The sequence below is a fragment of the Akebia trifoliata genome, chromosome 3, assembly GCF_017979445.1.
Source record: "Akebia trifoliata isolate Shusen 1 chromosome 3, ASM1797944v1, whole genome shotgun sequence".
Classification (NCBI taxonomy): Eukaryota; Viridiplantae; Streptophyta; class Magnoliopsida; order Ranunculales; family Lardizabalaceae; genus Akebia; species Akebia trifoliata.
Window position 1 is genome coordinate 55,362,192 of NC_141377.1, and position 13,129 is coordinate 55,375,320.

General features: G+C 32.1%; 1 protein-coding gene across 1 annotated transcript; it reads right to left on the bottom strand.

Annotated features, from left to right (window-relative positions):
* Nucleotides 1-2,267: 2,267 nt before the first annotated feature.
* On the bottom strand, nt 2,268-11,106 carry LOC147408113 (disease resistance RPP13-like protein 4). Its single transcript, XM_086436989.1, has 4 exons — nt 10,998-11,106; nt 10,855-10,898; nt 3,506-6,149; nt 2,268-2,461 (listed from the first exon to the last, which is right to left on the bottom strand). The coding sequence occupies exon 3, from the start codon at nt 6,143-6,145 to the stop codon at nt 3,527-3,529; it is 2,619 nt and encodes an 872-aa protein (XP_086293115.1). The 5' UTR covers nt 6,146-6,149; nt 10,855-10,898; nt 10,998-11,106; the 3' UTR covers nt 2,268-2,461; nt 3,506-3,526.
* Between the last annotated feature and the right edge of the window lie 2,023 nt (nt 11,107-13,129).

Below are 13,129 nucleotides of genomic sequence, written 5' to 3' on the forward strand. Positions count from 1 at the left end.
TGTAGTCAAGAGGGGCATGCCATTAGTTTGAAAATGCAGGAGGTATCGCAAATATTCATCAAAACATGTTTTTTTTTTTTTTCTATATCTTGTTATCTGATTCACCAATTCAAGTTTGGGGTCAGGGTTTTCCACTTTAAAATGAACCCCATTTGCAAGGGTGGGCAGTTATGATTCTTTAGTACAACTAATTAGTTTATCATCGATTAAGGTTATTCCAAACTTTTCAAGAGTACGATAATTTCTGATTTTTATCTTTCTTTATCATTTCCTGCATCCAACTTAACATTCTCATCTCTACTATCCTCAATCCACAAATATGTTGCTCTTTGATCATTCTACAATCAGCTCTATAGAACATATGTGGTCTTCTAAATCTTTTCAACTAATTTGATTGGAATGCATCAATCCCATGATACTCCAAAAACACACATCAACTTCAGTTTAATTTTTCCAAGAAACACTCTATTTTTATATGTTATACATCTGATCAACTAACACTTATCATGAATATATAACATACACACATGGCATAATCTTGAATAAGAACATTTATTCATTTATAACTGGAGCAAAAATATATGGACCCAAAGTTGACCCCTAATGTAAATCAATTGTAACTAGAAACTTATTTGTCTCATTACCACAAAATACCATTTGTTCTCAATTCACAACTCACCCGTATATGTCCTTAATTATGTCAATATATCCATTTGAGACCTTTTCCTCCAATACCCACCGTATTAACTAAATTTAGGTGCTTAGTCAAATACACTATTTAAGTCAATTAAAACAATACAAAATTCTTCTTTTCTCGACGTTTTTTCATCATTTCTATGAGTAAAAAAAAAAAAGATTCATAATTTAATGGTTTATTTAACTAAAGATAAAATAAAATTAATTGTATAATATATTTTTTTAATCTTATATCTTTTTTCTATCATTCTTTCCCATGATTTCATGACTTACCAAAATGATTACTCAACTGAGTCAACTCTATGTTTTTTATTGAAATGCATCAATTGAAAATTTTCCCATCCTAGAAAAAGACAATGTTTTTTATTTGGAAGGTCTAGATTGATGAACAAAGACCTTAAAAACATGTATTTTAGCCCGATATTAAGCTGAGATAAAGATGCCAAGATGGATGTGATCAAGTTGGTAAACTAGAAAACAACTCCAAGATGACAACAACTGATAAAATCTAAGAATATCTCTAATAAAAGAGAAAATAAAGCAGACATAAACCGCTCGTTAATATGATGAAGGGAAAAACCAAAGATGGGTGTGAGGAGACAATTAAATGGAGGTTTTTAAGTACATAAAGGGAAGAACCAAATTTAAAGAACTTATCTAGGTAGAAAGAAACTTCACACATTTTAATAAAAGATTGGCTCTAGATAAAATTGAATGGTATAAAACAAAAAGATTCACATTGCTTACTCGAAATAGTTGGAAAGAGGCATTGACGACAATATTGACAATGTTTAAGAGAACAATAAAGCACATTTAGGGAAGAGAAGGGTTTCTAGGGTTGATTAAAAATAATTTATATTTTTTGTAAATGAATTTAAATATAAATTGATATATACAAACTTTTATTTAATAAAAGAAATTTCTTTTAATTTTATTTTATTATTAGGGTCCAAAAGGTTTTTCAAAATATAATATACGCTAGGAAAGCTTAAAAAATTATGAGATTTATTCCATAATAAATCTTTATCCACATAACTATTAGTCTGTAATTTTTCAAGATTAAGAATCATGTATATATTTCAAGAAACCTATTCATGCTCCTAAATATTAAATATTAAGGTACTTACCTTGTGTTATAAGTTAAATTGATAAACCAATTTGCTGGAGGTATGCCTTTCTCAATCCATGGGCATATGATCCAATGTATGCAAATCCATGATCATTTTCTAATTTTCAGACTCACCTTCTCTTCCCTCTCTATATTGGTTCGGCCTAGGGCTTTAGTGATTGATGGAGATCATCATGATTCACAACCCTAAATATCTTCTCTATTATACACGTTTTGCTAGTACTTATTATATAGAGTGTTGATCCACTGAAATAAATGGGAATAGAAGGCTTAGAGATCCTCTTTTGATAGGATTCCTATCCATCAAGGTTTCTTTCTAAGACTTAAAGGATATTTCTATTTCTAATATAATTGGGATTTATCTTTGATTATTGACATCTCTACAATATAAAATCATTGTGCAAGTCAAAAACCTAAAACATGTAGGTCAATAGGCCACATGTTAAGGGTATTATGATGGTTTTAATAGTATCCAATAGTTATATAAATTTCAACAAGCTATAAATCCAGGTTTTACACAAATCACCACACTATAGTAATTTACCAAAATGCTATTTCTCGCTTTTCCCAAGAGCAATTCCACGAAGCAATTCCCAATCATAGAAGCTGGCTATTATCAAACACAACGCCTATCACCTGGGTCAATAAAAATAAAAAATTATTTCCCCATCACCGACTATTTTTATCCCAAATTAATTAAATATAACAACAACAAAATCTCATCCCAAAAATTTGGAGTCGGCTAAAACAATCCTAACACTTATATATATATATATATATAGGGTCACGTTATTACGACCCCCTTTTGGACCCCCTTTGCGACACACCGTTTTGTCTTATATGGGCAAAAATGTTTGGAATGGGCTGATTTTTTGTGAGGATGATCTCTATGGTGAGGGGATCATCCTGGCAAAAAATCATCCCATTCCAAAACTTCTAACCCCATCAAAATTGATTTACAAAAATTGGACGGTCTATAATTTTTCAACAAAAATCGGACGGTCTAGAAGTTTTGGAATGAGATGATTTTTTGCCAGGATGATCCCCTCACCATAGAGATCATCCTCACAAAAAATCAGCTCATTCCAAACATTTTTGCCCATATAAGACAAAACGGTGTGTCGCAAAGGGGGTCCAAAAGGGGGTCGTAATAACGTGACCCATATATATATATATATATATATATATATATATATATATATATATTATTGATCTAACTACATGTATTGATCCATCTTATGATAGAAAAATAATAATTATTTTTCTATAATTATCCAAAATGATTTTAACAAGATGACTCATTAGAGACAAAAACAGCTCGAATGAGGCAACTCGATAATATGGACGACCAAATGAGATGAGAAATCCATGGGTCTGGATAAATGAAGAATATTAAGGGCTGGCTCATCGAGATGAGTATAATAAGATGATGTGCTCTTTTTTTTTTTGTGAAACATGAATATATTGCAAGGAAAAATAGCATTGAAAAAAAACGACTTAAAAGAAATGATATACGAATGGTGTTGGTCTACACCCAAAGTTAAAAGAGATCAGATCCATCAAAATGGGAATTTGAATTTTTTGGATTAGTGATTTATAGCTAAATTGTCATTAACTATTGAAAAAAAAAATTGTATCCCTAAGAGAGAACAAACAAACATATGAAAGGAGGGTACTTACATCAAATGTAAAATGAATAGTTTATTCTTTCCTCCAACTGCCTGAACCATCTTCATCCAAGTCAAAAGGTAGTCCTTTCAATTTTGGACATTTGAAAACATTTAGGTATCTTAAAAATGGCATTGCCTTTTGCATTCTCGGCCACTCCTCCTCCAATTCATCTAGATTGTAAAGGACTAAGACTTCCAATTTCCAGACAGTAGAATGCTCATCATCTCCAAAGAATTCTGGACTCATATGCCTAAGATATTTATTATTCTCAATGGCAAGATAATGTAAATTGGGAAGACAGTTTGGATTGAGCCAAATAGGTGTCTTCTCTCCTACTTCGCCTTGAAGCCATAGCTCTGAAAGCTGGTTAAGAGGTGAGAGTAGTTGATGATTTACTTTCCTTGCCAGTCGTAGTCGTTCCTCCTCCACATCAGCATCATTGTTGTTGTTGCTTGAAAATCTTATACCCAACCGCTCCAATTGTGTGAGCTCTGACAACACCTTCAGCTCCCCTTCTTCTATTCCATCTTCTGAATCTATCCAAAACTGAAGTCTTCTAATTTGAGTCAATTTCTTCAACCCAGAAATGCGAAATCCATCCTTGACTTTTGAATTCACATTAAAAGTGAATATAAACAGTTGTTGAAGGTTTCCAATCTCATTGGGAAAGAATTCTAGAGACCCACAACCTATTATACCCAAGTTGACTAATTTCTCCAAGGATGCTATATGTTTTGGCAATCTCTTTAAATTAGGACATCCCATTAGGTTTAAAATTTGAAGGCTTTGAAGATTTCCAATAGAATCTGGAAGTCTCTCTAATCCAGAGTTTATTATCTGAAGACAAACGAGGTGCTGCAGTGATCCTATCCCACTCAACCAATCTGTCTTCTGAGATGATGAATCCTTAAAATAAATATCCAAAACTCTCAACCATTTTAATTGGCATAGCTTTGATTCCAGATGTAGAGTATACTCCTCACTCTCTTCTAAATTAATCCCTTTTATTGTCCGCAGCGATTTGAAATTGGTTTGCTCCTCGGATATGAAGAGATTCATATTTGTGTTCATTGCCATACCTACTCGACGTGATTGGTGATGATAAGACCTCTCCCCATCAATTATGCAAATAAAATTTTCTTCCTCTACAACCCTTCTAATCATTTCTCTTACCATATCATGTACTCTAAAGTACAAACCTTTTGCCTTAGAAATCTCTGCATTTGCAGCAAGTAATAAACATCGTTTCATTAATTCATCAAGATATTCTCTTCCAATATCATATGCACTCCTTCCTTGCTTCTCCACTCGAACAAAGCCCTCACCAATCCACCAAGTTATGATATTATCAGAGAACATAAGATAATCTTCGGGATATACAGCCAAACACAACAAACATGGTTTCAAATGTGAAGGAAGCTCATCATAGCTTAATTGGAGAATAGAAAAGATTGGTTCACCTTTCTTATCCAGCTCTTCGTTTTGGTTCTGAGATATTCTTTCCCACACTTTGGTCGAAGTTCCTTTATTCATCATCATTCCTCCCACAACTTTGATAGCCAATGGGAGACCTTTACATCTACCAACAATATCCCTACCAATATGCTCAAGCTCTGAATTCGAACACTTGCCCCCTTCCCTTGAAAATGCTATTTTTGTGAATAATAACCAACTATCCTTATTAGAGAGAAGATGAGGATGATGAGTGCGTGTCTTAGAGACTCCCATTGAGTAAGCCACATCCCCATTCCTAGTTGTGACAATGAGACAACTACTGCTGTAAACCAAAATTGACTTCAAACTCTCCCACCACAAGCCTTCATCTAGTTTCCATACATCATCCAAGATAACCAAGCATTTCTTCCTCTGCAGCATGTCCTGTAGTTCCTTCAGTAAACGATATGCATCAATATTTGCAAAGTCTCTGGGCCCATTAATTTCTTTCAACATATTCTTGATAGATTCTTCAAATTTGAAAGTTTGTGAGACAGTTACCATCAAGATATGATCGAAGTAATGCTTGACATCACCATCATTCTGTATCTTTTGGGCAAGGGTTGTTTTGCCTATCCCACCCATACCGACTATTCCAATGATGTTCAAGGGATCATCTTTTGGTAGGTTTAAGACCCATTGCTTAATTTTCTTCACATCATTCTCCATGCCTACTATTTCATCACCTTTTATTAGAATCGGGTAACTCATCGGTCGATTATTCTCTAATTGCTCTCGGTTCGAAGGGACAAGAGTTGCAGGAATGTAAGGACCTATCATCTCTAAATGATTTCTTATTTCTTGATTTATTTCACCAAGCTTCTTTCCTACTCTGTAACGAAATTTCCAGAATGAAGGAGAGCAATAACGCTTGAATTTCGATGTCCTTTTTCTTCTTTCTAGAAACAACTTGCAATCTGATATAATATCCTCTGCATCATACAATAACTCTCTCAATTGCCGCACAACAGTCTTAAGAACTTCATTTTGATCCTTCCTTCTCACTTTCTCTGCTTGTTTGATGTAGCTTTGCATTAACTTGAGCTCTTTATTCACTGTCTTAAATTGCTTGTGAAATTTAGGCAGATGAAGACCTTCATTTAAGAGACTTTCGACCAATTTTTCTATGAGAACAGTTATGACCGCATCCAACATTTTCCTGCACATTAATTTTCTTTATCAAAATACAGTTTGGATTGAGAGAAATGGAGGGAAGAGAAGAGAACCTCATTAAGAGAATAAAAAAATAATTAACTTCCTCTCCACCTAGTTTGGATAGATAAGAGAGAAAACTATAAGAAATTGAGAGAAAATTAACTTTATCCTTTTTAATATTAATATTAATTTGTTCTCTTTCTCTCACTTTGGGAGAGAACGAAATTGAGCATTTTTCTCTTCATTAACTTTCTTTTCTCTCCTGAGTTAACTTCCCAAACAAGATAAACGGTGACAAAAGTGGTTCATTTCTATCCTCTTATCTCAATCCAAACGAAGTGTTAAAAGGAAAAAAAAATTGAAAGGAAATAGCTAAAAACTAAAATACCCATATATTAGTGTTCTTAGATCAGCATATTAATATGAACCTTTAACTGAATTTCAAAATCAAACCATGAAAAAAAAGAAGATTAATGGTATTTTTGAACGCCTTTGTTTCAACATTTGTTCGAGAAATTGCTTTTTAGTTGATTTTCTTTGATCTTCCCATGAGTAAAGAATTTTCTACGGGTAGGAAAATTCGAGATGAATTCTTTTACATTAATCCCCTCCCTCTGCGAGAAATTTTATTGGACTCAGTTGCCTCTAAAAAAAAATAAAAACAAATCCACGTTGAGGACGTAATTATAATGAGAGCTTCTACTGCCACACCTGCTTTTGGTAACGCCACCCCAATAAGTGTTCTAATTCTTGTTGATTTACATGACTTGGGGTGGCGGTAGCAAAAGTTGATGGGGCGATACATTTATCATTATAATACTGCCACGAAAAATCTAGTGTTTTCCTCGACATTCTAGAATGAGAGAATTACCAAAACAGCACTATAAAAAATTACAAAAACAAGACACTACTCATTTTAATTTAAGAAACAGTAATTACCCTTTTCAAAATTAATTTTTTTACCAAAATGGGTCCGGACACCTCATTATCAATGTAAATATATATATTGGGTCACGATGCCAACACTTAAATGCAAAATCTAATGATTGAGATTTATCCCCAGGATAATTATCTCTAAGATTTGTGTTATCAAGATACTCATAAATCTCAATCATTTGATTTTGTATTTAAAGTGTGGGAATCACGTGTTTTTTCACGAGTCATTCTTAGTCGTCAATAAAACCCACCACATATATATATATATATGGGGGTGGTTCAGTAGTCCTAAAGTTTGTCAAACATTTTTCAAAACATGGGTTAGAAACTTTGGAATGAGCTGATTTTTTGTGAGGATGATCTCTATGATGAGGAGACCATCCTCACCAAAAATCAGCCTATTCCAAAACTTCTAACCCCATCATAAGTGATTTATAAAAATTGGACGGTCCACGATTCTTCAACTTGTAAACTAGGGTTAGAAGTTTCAAAATAAACTGATTTTTGGTGAGGATGATCTCTTCACCGTAGAGATCATCCTCACAAAAAATCAGCTTATTCCAAAACTTCTAACCCCATCAAAAGTGCTTTACAAAAAATGTTTGGCACAATGTTTGGCAAACTTTAGGGCTACAGAACCGCTCCCTATATATACAAGGTCCCGTTCAGCACCAAACATTTTGGCCAACCATTTTTGTCCTACATGGGTTAGAAGTTTTGGAATGGGCTGATTTTTGGTGATGATGATCTCCTCACCGTAGAGATAATCTTCACGAAAAATCAGCCCATTCCAAAACCTCTAACCCATGTTTTAAAAAATGTTTTGTCAAAATGTTTGTTACTGAACATTTCCCTATATATATATGGGTCTCATTCAACACCCTAAGTTTTACCATACACTTTAACAAACGTGTTTTGTCCTACATGGGTTAGAAGTCTTGAAATAGGCTGATTTTTGGTGAGGATGATCTCTATGGTGAGGAGATCATCCTCACCAAAAATCAGCTCATTCCAAAACTTCTAACCCCATCAAAAATGATTTACAAAAAATGGACGGTCCACGATTTTTCAACTTGTAAACATGGGGCTAAACATTTCGGAATGAGCTGATTTTTGGGGAGGATGATCTTCTAATCATAGAGATCATCCTCACCAAGAATTAGTCCATTCCAAAACTTTTAACCCATGTAGAACAAAAAATGTTTGTTAAAGTGTAGGGTAAAACTTAGGGTGCTGAACATTTCCCTATATATATATATATATGGGTAACGTTCAATGGCTTACTTTTTGGCAAAACATTTTTCAAAACATGAGTTATAAGTTTTGGAATGGGCTAATTTTTAGTGAGGATGATCTCAACGGTGAGGAGATCATCCTCACCAAAAATCAGCCCATTCCAAAACTTCTAACCCCTGTTTACAAGTTGAAAAATCGTGGACCAGCCATTTTTTGTAAACTATTTTTGATGGGGTTAGAAGTTTTGCATAAGTAAAAACATATGCAAAAGCAATGTAATAATAATCATTTTTCAAAATATGGGTTAAAAGTTTCGGATTGACCTGATTTTTTGTGAGGATGATCTCTATGATGAGAAAATTATTCTTAAAAAAAAATCAGCCCAATTTAAAACTGCTAACCCTATCAAAAGTAATTTAGTATATGGACCATCGATTTTTTACCAATAATTTGTAAACTACTTTTAATGGATTTAGAAGTTTCAGATTTAGCTATTTTATACTAAGGATAATCTCCTCATCATAGAGATAATCCTCACACAACAAAAAAATAAAAAATAAAAAATAAATTAAATTAAAAAAAAAAAATCAGCTCAATCTGAAACTTCTAACCCATATGTTGAAAAATGATTGTTTTTACATATGTTTTTATTTATGTCCCATGATCCGCTCACACACACACACACACACACACACACACACACACACAGAGATATATATATATATATTTTCAAAATATGGATTAGAAGTTTCGGATTGAGCTGATTTTTTGTGAGGATGATCTCTATGATGGGAAGATCATCCGAAAAAAAAATCAGTCCATGTATATTCTTTTTTGGAGGCCTTATGGATGAGCAATTGGGAAACTTTCATGAATAAGGAAAGTGTTTTCCTCTTCTTTTTTAGGTATTTTATAGAAATTTTGGATCTATTAATCCAAAACAGACCTTTTATTTTATTTTTATAGTGTTTTATTTTATTTTAGTATTTTGTAATTTAGTGTGAAAATGGCGTATTTTGATAGTTTTATGAGTTTATTTGAATGTTACATTAATAAAATGAACGATCATATTTGTACAAAAGTCAGAATTTTTTTAGTATCTAAGATTTAGGTGACTTTCTACTGTTATCTTGAATGTTATATCAAAATGATTGGTCCTGTAATTTCCATTGAAACTTTTGCGGTAGTATTTATTGTAATAAAAAAATTGATTCAAATAGGCTATGCACATCGTGCTCTCCCATGCCCCATCGGAGCATAGTGATTCAGATCTCTAGAATGAATATGATTTGTAGGCATATGTAAAAATATTCTTTTCTCTGTTTTCTAAAGTTAGCTAAATCAGTTTTAGTTCGATTCACTCAGTTTCTTCAAAAGTTATTTCTCATTCAAAAATCTCAATATATATATGATACAATCTTGATGTGAGTTGGATAAGTTATTACTTTTTTCTTTTTTTAATGTTCAGTTTCATTTACTACAGTCCAACTATATAATATCACGTTCTTCAATGATTTCTACTTAGACATGGTTAATAGATGAATTCATAGTAGCTATTAAAAAAAATTAATTAATTATTTTTGAGGTTGAATTAAAGAATTAATTAATTTATCAATACATAAGGAGAAACACATGCACAAAAGTGGATGACTAGGGTCATTTATATAATTATTCTTTAATTTCTAATAGAAGACTAGGGTCAAAGGGCATGTCATCAATTTTATAACATAGGAGGTATCTAAAGTATTCATTAAAACTTGGGGGGACCACATCTTATAAAAATGCAATTTCCTTATACATTTAAAATTACTATTGTAAGGGTAGTTAAGGTATTTTAATTAAAAGAATATCACAAGAGGAGCTTTTTAGACTACACCAAATTAGTGACCCAGAGCGTTTCCCTTTCCATTTTGGATAACATTATGGTAGATTTCTACCTAATTCGATTCAAATAGTTGAGATTGACTATTTTTACGAGTTGACCTTAACAATTTAAATCATCAATATAGGTCTACAAATGCCTGGTCTTGGCCATTATCTCGTCTAAAATGGTTGATCTCAACCTATTTTGATCCAATCGTAGACAATTTAAATCATCGTTATAGGATTACAATCGTAGACAATTTAAATCGTCGTTATAGGATTACAAATGATCGATCTCAATCATTTTATCAACCAAAATGGTTGATCTCAACATATTTCAATCCAATCATTGAGATCAATCTATTTTACGAGCATTGATCTCGACAATTTAAATCGTTGATTTAAGTCTACGATCACCCTAATTTGCAAAATTTGAATTTGATAATTTGAAGGGGGCATATTAAGCAAGAAAAGGTTGACCAAGGTGGGGTTATTTGGAAAGAAAACTTGAAATCATCATGGGGGTATTTTAGTTAATAAATAAAAAACCTTGTGGACAATTTTATCTAAAAATATGTAATTTTATCAATATTTAATACATCTAACGATGTATAAGGTATGACATTTCTAATAGAAAAAGCTTCAAAAAAATAAAGAGAGAAAAAAAGACTTACAAGGTGCAAATGATAAATAGCTTCTCTTTAGGTAATTAGAGTTTCTGAAATTAAAACATCCAATAAATAATATATCTCATGATATAATAACAGAAAACAAAAATCAAATCAAAAGACATAAAATAAAAGCACCAAGAACTTACAGTTTGTTGTGTGTGAGAGAGAGAGAGAGCAATAGATTAACGGAAAGGCAGCAAAACTTTTGATATAGAAATGCATAGAAAACTGAGGAGCAAGTTGTATTGGGTGATTCAATTATTGTCCGGTCAAAATAATGGGGCCATCTCATTAAAGTTTTCTTTTGAAGTTAAAGAATAAAATTACTAAAATAACCTTCAAATTGGGACTATTGAGTGAGTTTCCTGATTATTTAAATTTAAAATGAAAAAGACTAATAAGTTTCCTAAAAACTTCTTTTGGCACGGCAACTTTTACTTAGGGTGGTGATAATCTAACGCCCCTATGACATAAGCCCCATCATATACTCGTAGATCATTTGACTCGGGATACACAAGAAAAAGACTTATGATTTTATGTATCCCAAGGCAAATGATCTACAGTTTTGTTATGGGGTGTATGTCAGAGGGGGAATTAGAAAATCATTATTCTTTTACTTATTACACCACAATTTCTTAAATTATTTTAATTGAAGATTAAAACACATCATTCAAACGTTGCAAAAGTTGGTTCAAGTTATTACGTCAACATGACAAATCATTATAATTCATTCAAACAACTTAAACAGTTGTTTACCATTAGGATTAGGTTAATTTGGGATAAGTTCCTAAAAATTATCAAAATGCCCTTCAAAACACATATACACACAAAAAGAAATGCTAAACCTTGAATCAATCGACCTTTAAATCAAGTAAACTTCAAAGGGTTAAAAATATTAACAAACTCTTAAACCAATTAATTTTTTTTTTAACAAACTTTAAAACTAACTAAAAATCCTAAAACTAAACATTTAAAAGTTTGTAAGAATCTTAAATATTTTCACATTTAATTTTTTCTTTTTTTAAATGTTAAGAAAGTTAAAGATTTAACAAAATTAAAATACAAGAGATTCCAATCCGGTTTGTTAAAATCAAGGGATGGCATCCTCGACATGGAGATCTCTCTAAGCTTTTGCAATTAAAAGACCTTCTAAAAAATGATTCTTAACAAAAATCTCACATAACCCACACTGAGTATTCTCACAAAACATGGAATAATTTTTATTTTTTTAAGAAACTTTAATTCTATGGTTCATCGCATTATCAAGAAAACTAATTCACTTGAAAGAGAGTGAAATAAAGTAAATTAAACTAAAAAATTAAAAAACCAAAGTTTTTGTTCTAATCATCTTTGAGAGTAGAACAAAACAAATAAAATAGGAAACTCTCTTACACAAAAATATCGTTGGACTTTAAAGATAAAGTTTTAAAATGAATTTATTCCACAAGTTTCTGTGGTTTGGCTTTGGCCAACAATCAAGAAACAGCCACCTCATATGTGCATCATGTCAACATGTCGCAAAACCTGGACTACCTTTATGTACGTTATCTTCTTAATTAATAACCTGGACCACCATTTCTTTATTTCCCATCTATAACATAATGTAGATTGGTTCACAGTGGTAACTCGTGGAACAACTCACTCTTTTAAAATGAAAGGAGATGGGTGTTAAGTTTGGATTGATTTGATGCTACAAAAAATCATATTTTTAGATTATTTTTTCATGTCGCAAAAACCTAATCTTGTGGACTATTATCTTCACTAATTTGCAAACATGGTTGAACCATTTTCATTGGTGATCGATTTGCATACCTAGTTGGTTTGTTATTTGTTAGGTCGGCTCAATGATGGAAATCTTTGTTTTTCACATATCTCAAAAATACATGTATCTCTCTAGACAGTTGAATTTGCATTTACACAATCGAATTGCGTGTGAACATATGAGATCGATCACTTCATTGGGGAAGAGAGCAAAAAATCTTGACTAATAAAATATACCAACGAAGAAAGATTTAAGAAAAATATTTGATGTTATTCTGAGATGGATGGAAAAATTAAGTTTCCTAGAGATTGGATCGATTTGTTTAGAAGTACTCGTCTCAACCCTTCATATTCCCTAAAAGTACACATTTCATTTAAAACTAGTGGAATAAAGTGCCCTTATAGATGCCATATGTATATTTCAATCATTTCAACTTTGTTTCATAATTACTACAACAATCTCCATCCTCCCTATTCAATTATTCAGATAGGTTCAGAGCACCTCTAACAATCTCCA

Coding starts and splice junctions, on each gene's coding strand:
- LOC147408113 (XM_086436989.1), bottom strand. CDS start 6,145: ATGTTGGATGCGGTCATAACTGTTCTCATAGAAAAATTGGTCGAAAGT.